We start from the raw sequence: 19,002 nt of genomic DNA, 5'->3' as shown, positions 1-19,002 counted from the left end.
AGGTGGACCTGTGGTCTGACCCTGTGCGTCAGGGTCTACTCCTGTGAAGCATGGGGGCTGGGGTCCCCCTCGTGTTTGCTGTAGGACTCAGACGTATTCGGAAAGGCCAGCAGGGACACTGCATATCCAGTCTGACCCGTGTGTACAGCACGGGCCCGAGGACTGCCCTGATTTAACTCCTGGGCACCCTGGAACAGAGCTTTCAGAAAACCACTGCTCTGGATTTCAGATTGCCAGGGCTGGAGAATCGCCTGGCTGGGTGGGTCCAGGGAGCATTTACCCTCCGTCCCTCCCGGTTAAAAAATTGCACCTTAGTTTGATTCTGAATCTGTCTCGATTCAACGTTCAGCCGTTGGTTCTTTTTCATCCTGTGTCTGCTGGGTTGACGAGCCCAGGGTTGTGTTCCCCACTGAGGGAGTCGCCCCCAAGCCTGCTTTGTTAAGCTGAGACTGAGTCGGTGACTGAGAGACATAGTCTGTGGCTCTGCTCTGAACCCTCTGCCAGGATCCTGACCTCACCCCCCCCACACACACCCATTCGCTCCTTGGAGCCCCCTGAGCAGCGGGAAGGGCCCTGGCCAAGGAATCACTCTCCCTCTGGGGGACTCCCCTGGGGGGCAGAGAAATGCTGGGCCCAACAGTCCCACCCTCCTTTCCCTGGGCTGGGGTTTGGGGCTGGGACACTGACCGTTCCCAGCCTTTGCCTGTAGCCCAGCTGGTGGCTTCCATGCCCAGACCTCACCCCGCAGCCCCAGGGCTGGGTGCTGGATTTCTTGGGAGGCTGAGACTGTTCCTTCATCACTGCAGGAGCAGGATGTCCTGGTACCAGGGTCATCGCCAGCCCCTTCCCCAAGCCTCACCCCTGAAGGGTCCAAGCCCCTTTGTCACCTGTAATTAACCCTCATGCTCCTTGCGAGAGCTTTGCTCCTGAGCGACTGGGGTCGGTGCGATCTGCCCAAACCACTCGGCTTACAGGGCCTTTTTGCACTCTGCTGAATATTGCATTTCACACACGCCCCACCTGGCTCGCAGCCAGCAGGCAGATCATTAGCATTCGGAACATTGCACAGCACAGGGACGATCTCCTGGCTCATCTGCCGCCTGCACCCTGTCACGGGGGCCTCTTGCGCTTGGCTGGGAGTGCCTGCAGAGCCCTAGTGTCCAGGCTGGGACACTGAAGGGGTAAGAGGTTCCCGCAGCAAGTGCCTGACGAGGAATCTCTCCCGCCCCTCTGGTCTGTTTAGCTCTGGACCTGGCACAGCAGGGAAGGCTCCAAGCAATGCTCCAAACCCCCGGATTAAAGAACCCCATTCATTCCCTCCCTCTGAGACCCTGGGGCTTTGAGCCATTCAGAACTGCTTGAGTGACCCTGCCTGCTGGCACCCCGTGTTTAAGCCAGCACAGAATGCTCAGGCTCTGCTTGGCTGCTGGAATCCTGGATCCCTCTGCCAGGGCGTGGCACAAACAGACAAGGAAAGGGCCACCCACACTCCCCTGCGAGACTTCCCTGCAGCATGCAGCCCCCTCAGTCACATCTCTGCCCTGCAGCTCATGCTTGTCCTAGGCCCCTGCTGCCTGCTGGAGCTGTTTTCCCTGCCTAGGGGCAGGGCCCTCCCCCCCTAACGAGTGCTCTGCTTCCCCCTCTAGTTCAGAGCCTGGACTGGGAGACGTTTGAACAGTACTGCACCTGGCAGCTCTTCCTGGCACACAACATTCCCCTGGAGACCATCATCCCCATCCTGCAGCACCTCAAGTACAAAGGTGAGCCTGTGCCCTGCATGTGTCAGAGACACAATACGATCCCGGGGTCCGATCCCAGCTGGGTCCGTCCAGCCTGTTCCCCTGCTCGGCAGCGTGTGCATGCCTTCGGGGAGAGGAAGCGTGCAGCCCTGTGGCCCTGCCACAGGCTGAATGGGCGGACCTCCCGAGGGGCCCTGGGGGCGGGTGACAGGAGCTGTGGGCATGTCTGCTCAGGTACTGGGCGTTCGTTCCCGATACCTGCAGCCAAGGGTTCTGAGCCCCTCAGCATTCACCGTGGGTCCCAGCTATCGGGAACAAACTAAGTCCCCTTGGTTTTCTTTGCAGAGCACCCAGAGGCACTGTCCTGTTTGTTGCTGCAGCTGAGGCGAGAGAAGTATGTATGCAGTGTGGGGGGTGGTATGAGCGTGCTGTGCCATGTTGGGGGGGGGGGGGTGTATTTTGCTGGGCCCTTGAACTGGGCTCTCTGGGGTACTTCGCTGGGCCCTTGAACTGCAGAGGGCAGGGGTTCCCAAAGGAGAGCAGGCCAGAGCAGAGCGGCCTCTCTTGGCTAATGCTGGGCAGGGCCAGGCATTACGTGGCCCCGGGTGCAGCAGGCAGGGGGCGCTGGGGGACACCAGGGGGCCCTGCCCACATGCAGTTTGCTGCAGGATCAGGGCTTGTGTGTAGGGCTCATCAGGCTGCTTGCTGGGACCACATGCATTGAGTCCTGCCCGTTCTGCTCTGGGAATTCCTGGCTGGGTCGACGCCGGGTGGCAGCAGCAGCCATAAGGGCAGGGAATCGCAATGAGCACACCTGTTTCCTTTTGCATCGGAATGACCCTTGGAAGACGCGCTAGAGGGTTCTGGGGAGGAGGTACTCCCCGGGGCACTCCTTATCCCCAGCCTCCCCTGCCCCGGTGCGTTGGCCCACAGCCGCCCCCCCGGGCTGAGGGTCCCTGAGCTGGGCTGGAGTAACAGGCAGTACCTGCTCCGGGGAGCGCTGGTGAGGAAGCCGCACCACTCCTCCATTCATTAATCAGAGTGTGCGGAATGATGGTGACAGATGGAACATTTAATTTCTCCAGCACATGGGGGCTCCACTCCCTGCACTCCAAGGAAGTGATTGCTCCCCTGCGGCTTGGCTCTAATCAATCCAGATTGGATCAGCGCAAGAGCTGCCGCCTTCTCATGTCTTTAAGGTGGTCCTGAAGAATCCTGCTCTTCAAGTGTTCAAAATGCCGGTCACAGGCTTTGCAAGGCCAGGCAGGGTCCAAGCAAGGGCTGCAGGCATGTCCTGGCCCTCCTGGGCAGTGAGTGAGGCTGCATACTGTGTGCTGCAGTGTCTAGGGCGGGAGGTGGGAGGACAGGCCCTGTCCCTCCCTCCCTCCCTGAATTCCCCCCTCTGGCCCCCTGTCTTTGGCTGCTCAGACCCGCACCGTCAGTCTGATCTCTGCCTGCGGATTACAGAAAACCCCCTGGCTCTTCCCTGGCAGCCCCAGTCTCCAAGCCCATTACCCTTCACAGCACCTCTGCAGTGGATATCCTTCCCATTTGCAGAGGGGAAACTGAGCCCCGGAGAGGGGCGGAGACTTTGCCAGGGTTGAGTCGGCAGCATAGCTGTGATTTGAACCCTGGAGTCCTGGCTCCCAGGCCCTAACCCCTCTAAGCACCAAACACCTTCAGTTTGTGAATGCTTGAGACCCCAGGCAGGAAGGATTAGCAAGAGGGAGGCTTCCTGGGGCCAGCCTGTCTGCCTGGGGCGGGGGCAGTTGCTGGCCACTGGGGAGTTCAGCTTAGTTGACATTGGGCTCAGGTGCCGTGTCCCAGTATCCCGGCCAGCGCCAAGGGGGAGAGGGGTTGCCTTCTGCCCTCAGAGCTGGAGGTAGGGTGCAGCTGGGGTGGGGGGGTCCAGCCCTACCCACCACTGGCCCTTCCTGTCACAGCCCCGCCCACATGGCTGATGTGCATGGACCGCTCCAGAGAGGCTCCCAGCTGGGGCGGCAGAGGGGCCGCAGGTCCGTAGTGACGTCTCTCGGGAGAGCTCTGTATATTGCTGGAGCTGGAATAGCAGGGTGCTGCAGGCTGGGATTGACGGGCATCAGCAGGGCGATGCGGCTGCCCCTGGGAGACTGATCCCAGACCAAGCTGCAGGGCCACTCTCCTGAAAGGTCCTTGGGGTGTCCACCCCCGGCTCTCTCTTGTTGGGGGTTTGATCTTACACTTGTCCCCAGTCTCCTCTGCGTGGGAAGGCAAACAGCCTCCTGCATCTGGGGGCAGAGGCTCTGTTCTGGGCTGTCCTCTCCCCCTTGCTCAGCAGTAATTGGCAATGTGATTCTGCCCAGCCCTGGGGAAGCATTATCACTGGCTGCATTCCTCTTGCCTGCTTCTCAAGGGACACTTCCCCCCTCCCCCCGAGACCGCTTTCAATTTCCTGCGCGGCTGGCGCAGCGTTCACACCGGAGGACCTGGACGGGCAGTGCGAATGCCACTGGCCGCTCCTCGGGGCTCTCGGTTCATACTGGTGATCCTTGCTGCCGGGCACCCTTAACCATGGGGCTAACCCAACTGTCGTGCCAGCCAAGCTGCCCACTCCCTGCCCTTCAGTTCTGTGGCAACTTGGCAGGTCAGGGAGACTCAGGCAGGACTGGGGAGAGGTGCTCTCCGAAGGGAAGGGGCAGCAAGGTTACCTGCCCTGTGCCTACAGAGTGGGGCTGGGGCTTAAGGGTTCCTGCCATGCTGTCAGCACCTGAGCGGGGCCTGCTGGGGCTGGGCTGGGGCATGCAGCAGAGGTCGGAAGCTTGGCTTTGTCAGCGTCGTGGCCTCCACCAGACAGGACCAGTCTCCTCCCTTCCCATCACACTGGGGCTGGCACCTACTTGGCACCAGACACACTGCCTGGTAAGGCTCATCCTGCCCCCAGCGTCTCTTCTGGAGGGCTGAGGACAAGGCACGGCACAGCTTGCGCTGAGCCTGCACATGAAGCACGTCTGGCACTGGGCAGAGGGCGTAGAGTCAAGTCCTGGCTCAGGGTTGATCCGCGGTGTGACCCTAGACAGTCACTTTGCCCCACACCTCCGTTTGCCCATCTGTAAAATAGGGGCAGTGGTAATTTCCTCCCTGCCGGGAGTTGAGAGGCTGAATGAATACTGAATGCATACCACCGGCAGCCAGATGCTCCCCTTTGCTCCAGAAAAGAAGCACCTGAGGCACCAGCAGTGCTGACGTTCTCCTGGGTCTCCGTGTCAGTGCTGGGCCGTTTCTGTCACCGGGCACCTCTCAAAGCCGGAGAGCCACCTGTCTGCCTCCCACATGGCGCAGTAGTAACCCTGCCTGGACACTCATCTCTCGGGCTCCGTGCCTGCTCTGCTCACCTCCCATCACTGAGCGAAGAGCACTTTATTCCTATTCATTAATGCCGCATTTGGAGCTGGCTAATCTAATCCCGGCTCTAACTTGTACTAGCCCAGCCCAGCAGTCCCGAATGCACAGGCGCGGCAGTGGGAGAGCGTGTTGCAGCGAGGCTGGCGCAGGGATTCTGGGGAGGTGCCAGGCTGCTCCATGGGGGCTGGTCTCTTCCGTATCTCAGGGAAAAGGGCTGCGTGAACTCCCTGCCACACAGCTTTGCGTCTAATGCACCTGGTCCCCGCCCAGCTGGAAGTCTTGGAGCCAGAGCTGAGCTGGGGAGCTCTGGACTAGGACAGCAGGGAAGCCCGCCATCCCCTGGAAGCCCTGGGACCTCAGAGCCAGAGGGCCATGCCGAGTCCTAGGGAACTAGCAATGGTCAGGGTTAGTGCTCCATTGATGGGCAAGGGGTGCCGGCCGCCTGCCGCGTCTCAGGGCGGCGGGGGTAGGATTTGATGTGCCGAGGCTTTCCAATCACCCCCCTTTCCCTTTCCCTTTCCCTTCCCGTGGCAGGCCCAGTGAGGAAATGGTGAAGATGGTGCTGAGCCGGCCATGCCATCCGGACGACCAATTCACCACCAGCATCCTGCGGCACTGGTGCATCAAACACGACGACCTGCTGGCTGAGCACATCAAATCCCTGCTGATCAAGAACAACAGCCTGCCGCGGAAACGCCAGAGGTGAGGGGTGGGGGGGGGGTCTCGCTTCAGGGAGCCTGTGGCCTGGCCAGGTGGACACGGGCGCTTGTTTTGGGTGAGGAGATGTCCCCCAGCCTGGGCTGGCCCAGCAGCATGGGCAGGGCATGTCCCCATGTTTCAAGGGCCTGTCCGGAAATGCCACCCGCTAAGAACAGGAGAGAGGCCCCCAGCCTGCGCTGGCTTGGGACAGCTGTCAGGGGCATGCTGCGCTTGTGGCTTCTACAGACACAGCACCGGCTGGGAGGGCTGCATTCTGCCGCTCAGCTCCTGTTGGCAGCTTGCAGCGCCCGTGGGGCATCGCTCCCATCGGCAGCAGGACAGCTCCTGGCGGGCGTGGACACTCCACTGGTATGGAGGGACCCAGGTCCATGGGCTGCAGGGTTTCCCTTCTCCCAGACTTGCTCTGCCCTTCGTCTCAGCGCCCCAGCACACCCTTCTAGGAAATCCCTCTCCTCCAGCCTGCCCTGCAGCCAGGGGCAGTATCTGAGCTGCCGTTAGCAGGGGTCGCTGCAGGGATGGCCCCTCTCCACCGGCCCTTCAAGCCAGGCTGGGCTGGCCTTGCCGGTGCTGGCTCCGCAGGAGAGCAGGGTGAAGTGGGTCAGGACATGCTTCACAAGCACAAGAGCCCTGGAGTGTGTCTGAGATTCAGGGACACGCAGCTACGTCCCTGAGCTGGCTGGCGTGGAGAGAGCAAGGCCTGGGCCGGCTTGGGGAGCAAAGGCCTAGCGCAGGTCGCACCAACGCTCCCTGCAGTCCCAGCTCAGGAAGCGGCTTATGTGAACCCAGTGGGGCCGAGCCTCTGCCCTGCCTTCCAGGAGAGTCTGAGCTGCGTCCCCCTGGGTGGAGCTGAGCCAGGGTGGCTGCAGAGCGGTGACCGGGACAGGGCTCAGACCAGGAGCTCAGTGCTCAGCCAGCCTCGTCGTCGTCGTTGTCCAAGAGCGAAGGCAAGCCGTGGGAATACCCTCCCCACACCCTCCCGGCTTGCCAGGACCCCAGAACCTGCCTCCACCTTCCCCGCATGCATTCCCAGTTGCCTCCAGGCAAGGCGGAGCGCAGCCTGGCCATGGTAACCAATAACTAAACTCCAGGCAGGTATTTACAGCAAACAACTGGCTGGCGTGCTCGGGAGCATCCCAGCGCCTCCAGGCGGGTGGGGCTGCAAGGTACCGGCCAGCCTCCCACTGCTGTCCTTCCCCGCAGCTGCTCGGGGGTTCTCTTCCGGGGCAGAACGACCCCTTGGTTCTCGCTGGATTCCTCTGTCACAGAACAGCCCCCTCCGGGTGCAGCTCTGTGCCTGTGTGGGGGGAGCAGGCTGCAGCACCAGAGCCCACGCAGAGCCTGCCTCACTCTCCTGTGTGACCCAGCCCCATATCCGGTGCTCTTCCTCCCTCCCTCCCTCCCTCCCTCCCTCATTCCACGCTGGGTGAGCAGCCCGGGGGGCTTCCTGCCTGTATCTGCAGCCTGGGCAGGCCTGGCCCACCATAGGCCTAGCGAGACCCCTTTGGTGGGCAGCGAGATTGCTGACGCTGTTGCCATGGTGCGGGATTAGACTAGAGGTGCCAGGCCTTGTGCAGTCAGTGTCCTGAAGCCAGCGTGGGCACAGCTGCCGCTCTCCAAGGCTTGTCCTGTGGCCACCGCATGTCGTGCCTCCACCCAGCTGAGCCGATGTGCAGCTGATGCCCAGAATGAGCCGCTCTGCTTTGCAGTGGGCAGAGAAGCTGCTCTTTGATCTCGCTCCCTCTGCCGTCAGCCTGCAGGGCCTTTTATCCTGAACTCATTGCCCGCCTCGTTTGGGGGAGAGTGTTTGTGACGAAGCGGGACTGTTCTTAATGTTTCCTCTGAATATTGTGGGGGTGCCTCAGTTTCCCCTAGGCAGTTCTTAAGTATCTAGGGGGTGGGATAAGGGGGTATGATCATTGCAGAGCTCTAGAGGGCAGGTGTGTGCAGGGGTCTGGAGATAGAGAATGGCCGACACCCTCTTTCCTGGCACCTGATGGCCTGGGCCCTTCCCCCCTGCAAGGTGAGAGCTAAAGTGTTGGAGAACAAAGGAATCCGGTAACCTCCTGGCCGGGGAAAGGGACAAAGCCCAGAGGAGGGGGGGCTGGAGAGAGTTTCAGTTTTGGGGCTGGCTGAGACATGGAGTGAAGGGCAGAAGTGGTTGTCTGGCTCACTGCCCCACAAAATGGACCCGGCTGAGGGGTCCTGTTCTCTGCACCTACAAGCTCTGTGTTAGACCATGTTCCTGTCGTCTAATAAACCTTCTGTTTTACTGGCTGGCTGAGAGTCCCGTCTGACTGCGGAGTTGGGGGGCAGGACCTTCTGGCCCCCCCAGGACCCGGCCTGGGCGGACTCGCTGTGGGAAGCGCACAGAGGGGCAGAGGAGGCTGAAGGCTCTGAGGTCAGACCCAGGAAGGTGGAGCCGGGTGAGCTGTGTGTCCTGCAGACAGGCTGCTCCCCGAGATGAGGCTCCCCCAGAGTCCTGCCTGGCTTCGTGGGGAGCAGCTCCAGGGCATCGCCCGGGGACACCGTGACAGCGTTCCGCTCCTGGCAGGGGAGGCAGTGTGCCGTGCTCACATTCGCTGTGTCACAGGCTGGGCCGGAGCTCAGCGTTCTCCAGCACCGGCCGGTCATTCCCGAGCATTCACTAGCTAACGGGTCGCTTGTCCTCCAGAGGAATGCAGCTGCCTCGTGGGTGGAACATGGCAGAAGTTGAAGAGTGCACAACGGTTTAGGACAGGAAGTGAACAAGGACTACCAGTCCCATCCCCCCTCCCACCCCAAAACCCAGAGTGACTTGGGCCCAGTGCTTGTGTGTCTGTTCACACAGCTTTTCTCAGCCTGGCTGGCCCCCAGCAGCGTGCCTCCCAGCAGCAGTGCCCTTCCCAGCCAGAATCTCTCAGCCTCACTTGCCAGTTCTGCCCCCGTGGTGTGGGGTTCTCCTGGGCTGGCTCAGGGCGGACCCGGCTTGTGCTTGGAGCATTTACATGGAGAGGATCCCATGGGGCGTGCAGGCCCCATGGGCGCTCCAGAGAGAGACTGGTGCTTTGCAGATGCCCTGGTGAGACCTCCCCTTGCTGCAACGCTCTAGCAGTCCTCACCTCTGGCAGCCTCAGCTAGGGAGTGGAGAGGAAAGCAGCAGCCCTGCGATGCTCCCTGCACAGGAAGTGGGTAACCCTGGCAGGAGGCCATCCTCAGGGTTGGGGGGCCGGGGGCCTGGCACTGCTGCAGGGAGTGGACGCACCAGGCTGTCACTACTGGACACCATGGTTCAGGCTGCCTAGTGCAGGCATGACTGAAATGAGCTGGTTGATCTCGGTCCTTTGAGAATATTTGTTGTGGCCAAAAACAATCACATGGTGGAGATTAATTCTGTGCCTGAAACTGGACTGTCCCGGGGTGCTTCAGGTCAGGGCTGAGTTGCATAGGTGGGTTGAGAGTATCTGGGCTTGTTGGGGTCCAGATCTGGTGCTGCGGGGGGGGCATGTCAGGGCTGAGGTGTGGGGGGGGGCTCTAGAGGGATGCTCTGCAATTAGAACCCAGTCTGAGGAGGGAATCCTGTGAAATGCTCCCAGCACATCTGAGTGAGTAAGGGACGAGGCTCGTCTGCATTGGCAGCAGCCTGCATGCAGCCACCGTCCCCAGGTCGCTGCGGGACCACACTCCCCACAGAATGCAGGGGTTGGAACGGAGCCCTGCTTGTTTTCACAGGCGCCGGGCCCTGCAGCTGCCTCTCCCCTGTCCCATGTCTGGCATGCGCTGGGCTTGCCGGCTGGATCTGCTGAGTGCTGGTGTTTCCTCTCCTGCACCGTCTCTCCCAGGGCGGCAGAAGGGGCCGTGGTTCGTGCGTGTGTAACGGACATGTGTCACTGCCGTGTCCTGCAACCCCTCTGAGCTGGGCATGGGGTCTGGACCCAGCCTGGCCTTTCCCATTCGGGCAGGGGCACAGTTTGGAGATGCCTGGCAAAAGCTCCATTCTCTAGCCCAGGCAAAGAGCTCTTGGGATTCCCATCCCCCAAGCGCCAGCACTGGAGAAAGGGCCTGGCTAATAGGCTGCAGGCATCACCTCCAGGGGGCCCAGCCCTTCCCTAGCCACTCCACTCTGGTTCTGGAGGGATCCACTCGAGGGGAGTTGGGTCCCATTCAGTCCTCGGCCCCTCCAACACCACGAGTGCCGAGAGCAAGCCTGAGAGCTTGCAGAAAGCCCCCAAACAGCCACCAGATCAGCTGGAAATACCGTGCCTGGGCCAGGGAAACGGGCAAATGTCCCCTTGTCCAGTCCTGCTCCCCGGAGCCAACCCCCACCTCCAGGCCAGCTCCTGACGAGGCGGTTTGGGGGTGTCTCTGTTGGGGGAGAACAGTGCCCTCCACTGTCCTCCCCGGGCTCTGCGGGCGCAGAAGGGACATCTAGTGTCCTAAAGAGGCACTACCGCGGGGCGCAGCTCTGAGTCTCTGGACCCGCTCCCTGCAGTGCGGGGCACGGTCCCTGGGCTGGTGCCGGGCAGCGCTGCTCGGGGAGTCTGGCTGCGTGGCCAGGGCATGGTGCTTGTGCTCCTGGGAGGAGAGAGACAAGCTCCCAGTTTCACAGCTCTCTCCCCTTGTCATGCCTTGATCAGTGTCTGTACCGCAGAGGCTCCAGGCCGCCCGCTCAGGGACCCGCTGGGCTAGGCGCTGTATGGCCCCCGCTACCCCCCCTCTATTCCCCCCCACCCGAGGAGCGGTTCCTGTGGAAATCTCCAGCTCCATCCGTTCAGTTCCATTTCCCCTCGTTAATTAGCAGTGTTTGATAGGTGATCACCAGGGCGTTTTTCATTATTTTTTCTGGGCTCAATAAATTGGCCGTTCTAATCCCAGCTAGCGAGCTCGCCAGCCAGCTGCCCCCTGCGGCTGTGATACCAGCGCGCTGGCACTGCGAGGGACACTGCATCCCCCGGAGCCTGGCTCTGAGCACAGGGGTGCTGCCAGGGAGCTTTGGCCCGGGACCCCAGGGCCCTGCTGCAGCGCCAGGAGGGGCCGAGACTGAGCCCCGGGGCAGGATTAGTTCCATGGTTGCTGGGGTGCAGTGGCCTGGCATTGAGCAGCCTCTGGGGATCAGAAGAGCCTCCAGGCGCCCCAGCTTCACAGACCAAGCCCTGGGCTCGGTCTCATGCCAGGTGCTGAGCCTGCCTTCTCCCCCACCCCTGCCTTGGGGCTTCTGCAACGGCCTGGTATCTGAGCGAGCAGGGAGCAACCTGGTGTCAGAGCAAGGCCCTGCCCCACCCTCTTGGGGGACATGGCCTGCCCTGGCGAGGGAGGGACCCCAGCTACAAGCGCTGGGCAGAGGGGGGATCCCCACGGCGCCCTGAGCACTCTGGGACAGTGGGTGGCTCTGGGGCCCCCCAGGGACTAACTCTGCCTCTCTTACCCTGTCCTCAGCTTACGCAGCTCAAGTAGCAAACTGGCCCAGCTGACGCTAGAGCAGATCTTGGAGCACCTGGACAACCTCCGGCTCAACCTGACCAACACCAAACAGAACTGTATGTGGGCCGGGCCGGGCTCTTCTCTGCGTCCGGCGGGAGGGGCTGCCTGGCCACCGGCGGGCGGAGCTGGGAGATAGGGGGCAGGCGACAGGTTGCAGCATGGTTGCTCCTGAGTGCCTGGGATGGGGTGAGGCCGTCAGGGTCCGGGACCCTGTGGTGCTCTGTGCCGTACAGACACGTTGCTGGAGCCCTGAGCCGCTGCAAGGTGATGGGCAGCGATGCTGCAGGGTTTCCTTTCTTAGCACCATGGCTGGAGGGGCACTGCCCTCCCCTTCTCCCCCCATGGAATCGCTGGCCCCAGCCTGGCTCGGGTCAGCAGAAACTGGGAGGGACATCCAGGCTCTGGCCTCTGGTGCTGCCTCCTGGGACAAGAGCGCTTCCTTCACCCACTGAGCTGGGATTCTGTGCTGTGGGGCTTGGCCCCTTCCTCCTCCACGTAGTCACCCAGCCCTGTACACGTGGGGAGCCAAGGTACAGAGATGGGACGGAGCCTGGCGGGTGGGACCCAGCCATCGGTCGGTGCTGGAAGGATGTCCCTCCAGACTCGGCCAGGCAGAAGGGCTTGCTCCATGCCACTGGCCAGCAGTGGGGCTGGTAGGGTAGGACTCTGACTGCCTTTCCTCTCCCTGCCTTCCAGTTTTCAGCCAAACGCCGATCCTGCAGGCGCTGCAGCACGTCCAGGCCAGCTGCGATGAAGCCCACAAGATGAAGTGAGTGCAGCCCCGTCACCGACCTGCTCACTGCCCCCGGGTGCAAAGCAGGGTGGCTCAGTGGGGTGTGCTGGGAGTGCACCCAGTCGCAAGCTTCAGCAATAAACTCAAGCTGTGCGTTCCAGCCCAGGCCCCCTCGTGCAGCCAGGCAGGAACCAGCCTGCGTGTGCCCCGTGTGTTGCTATGGGGCCTGGGGCTGTGCTGCTGGCTCTGGGCCTGGAGATGCGGGGCGGGGAGAGTCCCCGAGCTGCTGCCTCTGCTTGGCCCAGAGACATGGGCTGGGCCCCGGCATTGCTAGCCCGTTCCCCTTGTGCTCTCCCAGCCTCAGGACCCAGGGCTTTGCGCTGTCCCTAGAGTCCGGGGCTACGCACTGGGCTTCACGCAGCCTGTCACCCGGGGCAAGCGGGGGTGACGCGGGGTGTCCAGAGAGCTGGGGCAGCACGGGGGAGTGACAGGCCAGGAGGGAGCAGAGCTGGGGAGCTAGTGCAGCTAAGGGGACCTGAATTGCTCTGCCCAGCTCTGGGGTGGGCTGGGGGCGCCCAGAGCCTGACCCCACCCTGCTTGCTCTCGGTCCAGGTTCAGCGACCTCTTCTCCCTGGCAGAGGAGTACGAGGACTCCTCCAGCAAGCCCCCGAAGAGCCGCCGGAAGGCTGCGTTGTCCAGCCCCCGCAGCCGGAAGAACGCCGCCCAGCCAGCCAACAACGAGGAGGAGTCTGCCTCCAGCAGCGCTTCGGTGAGTGCCGCCCCAAGGGGCCCTCTGGAGAGCTGGGGCACGGCACCACGCGGGGTCCCGGCCATGGAGCAAGGGACGGCTGGGCACGTCCAGGAGCCCTCGCCCCACTGGGCTCCGGGGCAGGGCTGCAGCGCGCTCAGCGGGGTTCCTGTGCTTTCCCTGGCTCCTTCCCCTGGATAGGGGGCTCCTGCTCCCCTGTACCTTCTTCCTCTGGTAGGGACAGGTTGGCACTGCCTTCAGCCATGCCGACTCCGGGGGCTGCTGCTGGACACGGCCATCGCGGCCCCACAGCTCTGCCACAGCCCTGCACAATGGGGCAAGGATCCCACTGACCCCAGCCTCACCGGCAGCACCCACGGAGGGCCACCCCCACCAGGCCCTGCCCCTCTGCCCGCCCAGCAGTGTCCATGACTGCTGCCAGCACCCAACTGGGCCCTGCCATCCCCACCCCCACCGGTCCCTCCCCCTCTGCCCTCCCGGCAGTGCCCATGACGGCTGCCCCCTGCTCTCCCTTTCAGGAGGAAGAGGACACCAAGCCGAAACCCACCAAACGGAAACGGAAAGGCTCGTCCGCCGTGGGCTCGGACAGTGACTGAGGGGCGTGGCCCCGTGCCCAGCAGCAGCCGCCCCTGGTGGTTGTGGAGCAGCTGGGCAAAGCTGTCCCCAGGCTGGGAGCGAGCGAGGCGCCCGCTGCGTGTCTGTGGCTGCACCCGCCACGTGACTGCAGCCTCCTGCCAGCAGCACGACGCTGCCAGCCCGGCCCCACCGGGCGTGACTTCAGTCCCTTTCTAACGGAATTGTGGGGTGACCGGCTGGAGCGAGCGCCCCTCTCCGTGGCCTCTGGGCGCCAGGCCGAGGGGCACGGCCCTGAGTCCCCAAGAGGGGGCAGCCAGGGTGATTCCAGCAGCAGGCGTGCCAGGCCCCTGCGTGCCGGGGGCTGGACAGGAAGCCAGACAGGCTGCAGAGCAAAGGTCTCCTATTTTCATATAAGTGTAAATAAATAGTGAGAACTGGCTTGCTGCTCCGAGACGCTTCCAGGAGAGGACGGCCTAGCAAACCAGCAGGGAACCCCAGGCTCACCTGTGCCATGGCAGCCAACGGCCTGGGGCACCTGCCCACCGTTCCCTGGCCATGCTGGGTTAGTTCCCACCTGTGATTTTCACCACAATCCAGAGCCTGGGCCCCGCAGCAGCCTTTAGCTCCTGCCCCGGAGCGGGCACTGCCCAGGAAAGCACAGCCGGGGGGCAGAGACCAGCACCCAGGGCCCATTCGCTGCTAGTGGGACGAGCTGGGGCTGGGAGTCCAAAAAGAGCCAAACCCCATGAGCAGCCACTGCCCCCCAAGCTCTTCCCTGCGAGCCAGGCCCCCCAAGCTGGGAGAAGGAGCAGAGCACAGACCCAACCCCAATGGGCTGCACCGGTGCCGAAGACACCTGCTCGGCAGCACTGTTCACAGGCAGGTGGCCAGGACGCGAGGCTGGTGATTCAAAGCTCTTTCCCCAGAGAGTTTCACCTTTTAAAGTGTTTTTAAAACTACAATAAAACTGTCAAATGTTTTGTACCAAGTGCCCGTCTTGCCTGATGGTTTGTGCCTGTGGGCAAGGCAGAGTGGCTGGCACAGGACAGGCGAGTATTGTCCTCGCCGGAAAACCCACGGAGGCCCAGCCAGCTTGAGGAGACTTGCCCAAGGTCCCGCAGAGAGGCCATGCCAGAGCTGGGAACAAAACAGTCATCCTGGCTCCCAGCCCCTTGCACTAACCACTGGACCCCATTCCCCTCCCAGAGCTGGGGAGAGAACCCAGAAGTCCTGGCTCCTGGTCGGTGTCCTGCTCTAGCCCCAGGACGCTGCTGCCCGGCTTTGGCAGGCACAGGAGACAAGCCGCTCCGGCAGCGCATGGGGTCGAATGGCACCAGGGCAGAGGCCCTCGGTGGGCACTGCGCCGCCTGGAACTCAGCCTGTGAGTATTGCCACTTCCTTGCTGTGTGGTGGGTTTAGACGTGGCAGGCCCCTGTGGTGCCCCCGGCCCATCCCTCGGGCCGCTGGCCGTAGCCCTGTTGTTAGCCCAGCCGTCACGCCACGCATGTGCCATCTCTCCCCTCCTCCCTTCCAGGGCCGCTGCCCAGCCCAGCTGCCAAGGGGAAGAACGTGCCAAACTCCCTGCTCAGGACAAGCCAGCCCCTTCCCGGGGCAGGCTAGGCAGGGACTGCCCGGGCCATGGGGGGAAGCGGGGCAGTGGAAGGCCTGGGTACGAGGAGACTCTGGGCTGTGGGGCAGGGAGGGAACACAACTGGCCTGTGCTGGGGAGGTTCTTGGGCCTGTGCAGCCCGCTGCAGCTCTGCTCGCAGCTATTGCCGACATCAGGGCCCGGCCCAGGCTCCCTGGCAGCCCGAACTGCTCGAGCGTGGGCTGCTCACATGTTTCCAGCTGTGGAAGCCGCCTAACCTTTCCCCTACTTCGTCTGGTTTCAGCTCCAAGCCACAGACCTCCTGGCGCCCGCCACTCGTGTGTTTCTCCTGCGAGCAGCAGACGTTGGGAATGCGGCAGGAAAACCCCCACGCTGCCTTCTCCTGCTCAGCCCTGCTCCGAAGCTCCCCCGCCCGCCCCGGGGTCGCGAGCTGCGGCTTGTCGGCCCCCCGCAGAAAGGCAAAGGCGTTTTTCACCTTCCCAGCCCCCTCCTCCCTGCAAAGTCCATCTGGGAATCAGAGCTTCAGAGGACAGGAGCCTAGACGCAGGCAGACCGAGGGCAGGGACACGGGGGCGGCCATGGCCATTTGCACAGCGCCTGCCTTGGGGGGAGGCTGCAAAAGCTGCTTGAAACCGACTGGGGGAGGAGAGGCGTAGAGATGCATCAGCAGGCACAACGCGGGTGCACCGCCCAACCCGGGGCCGAGGGTGGCCATGTGGGGGGGGCCTTGCTATAGCTAATCCCGCCTGGCACCGTGCCCTCGCGGTTACCCCTCTGGTTTGCACAGGGGTTACTTAGCCACCCCAATCCACGAGGCAGATCCGCGTCCCCAGCCACGAGCCGGGCATGGACAGCTCGCTGCAGCCAGCCAGAGATTTCTCATGTGGCTCCCATTAGGAAAAGCTGTGGGAACCCTGGGCTTTGCCACTGAGCCGAATGCAGCCCCCAGGCCGGCTGGGCGTGAGCTGGGGAAACGTTCCCTGCTTTCCGCTGACTCACAGGGCTGGGCTTGGGGCTGGCCGAGGAGCTGGGAAGGGTGCAAGGGCTGTTTGCTCCCAGCTGGGGCTGCACGTGTGGCAGTGACTGGGCCAGGGTTCAGGTCAGCCCAGCCTGTGCTGCAGGGGGTGCCTGGAACTATCCCCTCGGCCTGGCTGCGTCGCCAGCATCTCGCTGGGCCTAGCTCGATGCTGGCAGGAAAACGGCCTGGAGCCAGGGTGAGATAAGGGCCCCTGACGCCACCCAGACAGTGCAAGACGGTCCCAGCCCCGAGGAGCTCAGCCCTCGGATGCAGGGCTCCTGGGCCTGCCCGGTTTACAGCCGGAGCGCTGCTCCCCGGGGCAGCTCTGTCCCTCTGCAGGCCCGGGCTGGGGCCGCCTCCCCCTGCTCAGACCATGCGCTTGGGCTCTGCAGCGCCTCTTCCGCAGGGTTGGTTCCCCTGGCTGCCCGACAGCCGGACTCCCACATGCCCCCAGCTCCCGCTGAGCCCTCCTCCACGGCAGGCCTGTGCTACTCGCTGTCTGTAGCCCTTGGCCCTGCTGGGTTTGGCTGCTCCCAGAGTCCTCTAGCGCTGGGCCAAAAACAAGGATCCAGGACTTCTTCGCAGTGCAGGGCCCTGTAAGGGGCCCAGACCAGCCCCCTCCCTGCAGCGGGGCCGGGGCCGGGCCCAGCCCCACTTCTCGGGCCAGGGCAAGATGGGGCAAAAGCTTTGCCCAAAGTTTCCTTGTTGCAGCCAACCCAGTGCAGCACGGCTGGTACCTGGGCCCTGCCAGCTCCGGCTCTGCAGGGGACGTGGGTGCTCTTCTCCTCACGTTGGCACCAGAGTCAGGGCGCCACATCCCTTCCTGTCAATGCCTTGGCAAACCCCTGCCCAGGCCAAGCACAGAGGGACACTAAAGCAATTGGGGGCCGGTTAAATACCAGGATTTTGCTGGGCAGAGGAGGGGAGGGTCTGGTGTGGCCCCATCTCCACAGTAGCCAAGTCCTTCCCCATCTTCCCAGTGTTTAGTACCTGCCCAGGGAGCTGGGCTGAGCCGAGCCCCTGTCTCCCAAGGACTCCCAGTGCCCATGGGCAGATGGCACAGGGCGCAGAGGGGTTACAGGCATCCCCTGGGTCTGGGCGTGACAGACCCCTCCCAGAAGGTCTCTGAAAGCCAGCATCACATGGGTCACCGCAGGCACTGCCTGGTGTCTGTGCTGCTAAGGTGGCAGGAGACCCGTGTGCATGCTGGAAATTGTGCGCTCGGGCCTTGTGCTTAAAGGGAGCTCAGGCCAAAATCCCAGGCCCTGAGACAGGCTCTGCCAGCCGGGAGCTAAGTACCGACCTGGCTGACCAGGGTGTGGCATGTGGTTTATGCAGGAGCCTGGCTGGCCCATGGAGTCAGCTGCCAAGGAAGAGATGGCAGGGGCCTCCGGCAAAGAACGTACCTGGCAGGGACAGATGGTGGGGACCCTGGTTGCAGGTACAGAGCAGAGTTCTGGACCATCTGGTCTAACGGAGCAAGGGGTGCAGAGAGAGGCCCTGCCACCCGGGAGCGGCTCTAGGCCCCAGGAAAGCAGGCACGTGCTGGGGGTGGCACATTTCCAGGGGCGGCATTCCAGCCACCCCCTCTTTTTTTTCGGAAAAATCCACCAATGTACGGAAAAAAAAATACAGGAAGATCAAAACCATCTCCAGTAATGCGATAGGAGCATGACGTAAAAAATATCGTGTCACATCTTGACACGGTCACTCATAACGTGAATATGTGTAAATGTGTAAGCGTTAATGGTTCTTGATCAACTAAATCAGGAATCACAATTACTTGTGTGTACATTCGTGCCAATTTCCGTGTCACAGCGATGCCAGCAGCTAAAGGGCTCAAATGCTGGGACGAAAACGACTTTCCGGAGCTGCCTACTGGCCACAAAGAGAGAAACGACAAAAAGCATTAGAAAAACTCTTTTGTACTCCAAATAAGTATTTTTTAAAAGTCGACAGTCAAGGAGAAAGCTCTAAGCAATGCCTTGAAAGTGATTCTTCACCAACTGATGAAGACCAATCGAAGCAAAGATTATCTTTATCAACTGATAAAGTCGAACAACAATCCGACCAAAGATTATCTTCCCTACCTGCTGAAGACGGATGTTTCTATTGTATTTTGGAGGGTGCTGTAACTTCCACTGCAGAATGATTTTGTCAGTTACACGGTCACTGTGAAACTTTTGCGTTTTTATAGGATATTGGAAATATTAAAAATCAGTTTTCCCAAGAAGACGCCCTGAAGCACGGCCAAGGCCTGCGTTTCGCGCTCGCTGCTGCGGGGGGCCGGGGGGAGTAGACCTGTGTGATGAAGCAATAGCTTTATCTGAGCGAATAAGCCCTAAAACTTCTCCTCTGAAAGTGTGAGAATTTCTAGCCCGAAATGATTTTTTCTCTCTAAGCACCGCGCTAGCAAACAGGCCCTCACAATTCTTTTCATCGCTGAGACGCTGGGTGCGGGGGAGACGCTCACGGGTTTCATTACAGGGTATCGTTGAACCCTAAGTGTGAGTACGCTAGTTGGAAATTGTTTTATTTCACTAACTATAAATTCTCGTTTTTCATTTTAAACACCACAACACTGCAAAGTGCAAACTGTAAAAGCCACACCAAGCCTAGAGCCAGCCCTGCTGCCCCCCACCCGAGGGAGACACTGCCCGCGGGCAAGGCCGGTGGAGAGGAGGGTCTCAGCCAGGCTGGGGAGAAGGACTTGGGGGCAGGCAGGACCCCAGTAGCCAAGCGGGGTTCGGGGCCCTGTCTGGGTAGGATTGGGTTTGTGGGTGCCCCAGGGTTTCCATTAACCCCCCTGGCTTTTCCTCCCCTCTCTGCTGGGTGTGGAAACTGGATTCTTGTTTTCCCTGGAAGTCCAGCTGGGCGCCAAGTGGCCGGGGTCGCCCCGAAGCGGCTGTGCTGTCCCGCTGGCCCCAGGGGAACGGGCCGGGCCAGGCCGGGGTGGCCCGTGGCTGGCGTGTATCTACAGCGGGGTACGGCAGGGCTGGC

At 62.0% G+C, this 19,002-nt stretch overlaps 1 protein-coding gene across 2 annotated transcripts in view; it reads left to right on the top strand.

Annotated features, from left to right (window-relative positions):
- INTS3 (integrator complex subunit 3) overlaps positions 1–13,993 on the top strand; it is a 69,387-nt gene extending 55,394 nt beyond the window's left edge. For both annotated transcript variants that reach the window (XM_074938345.1, XM_074938346.1), the window contains exons 24-30: positions 1,647–1,760; positions 2,085–2,133; positions 5,655–5,822; positions 11,253–11,353; positions 11,994–12,066; positions 12,643–12,799; positions 13,318–13,993. In XM_074938345.1, coding sequence (XP_074794446.1) covers positions 1,647–1,760; positions 2,085–2,133; positions 5,655–5,822; positions 11,253–11,353; positions 11,994–12,066; positions 12,643–12,799; positions 13,318–13,395 — 740 coding nt within the window. In that variant the 3' untranslated portion in view covers positions 13,396–13,993. The remainder of the gene's footprint in view (positions 1–1,646; positions 1,761–2,084; positions 2,134–5,654; positions 5,823–11,252; positions 11,354–11,993; positions 12,067–12,642; positions 12,800–13,317) is intronic.
- The last annotated feature ends 5,009 nt before the right edge of the window (positions 13,994–19,002 follow it).

Source organism: Natator depressus, chromosome 24 (assembly GCF_965152275.1).
Source record: "Natator depressus isolate rNatDep1 chromosome 24, rNatDep2.hap1, whole genome shotgun sequence".
NCBI lineage: Eukaryota > Metazoa > Chordata > Testudines > Cheloniidae > Natator > Natator depressus.
Note: the sequence above shows the minus strand (reverse complement) of the source record. Positions and strands in the feature narration are given on the sequence as shown.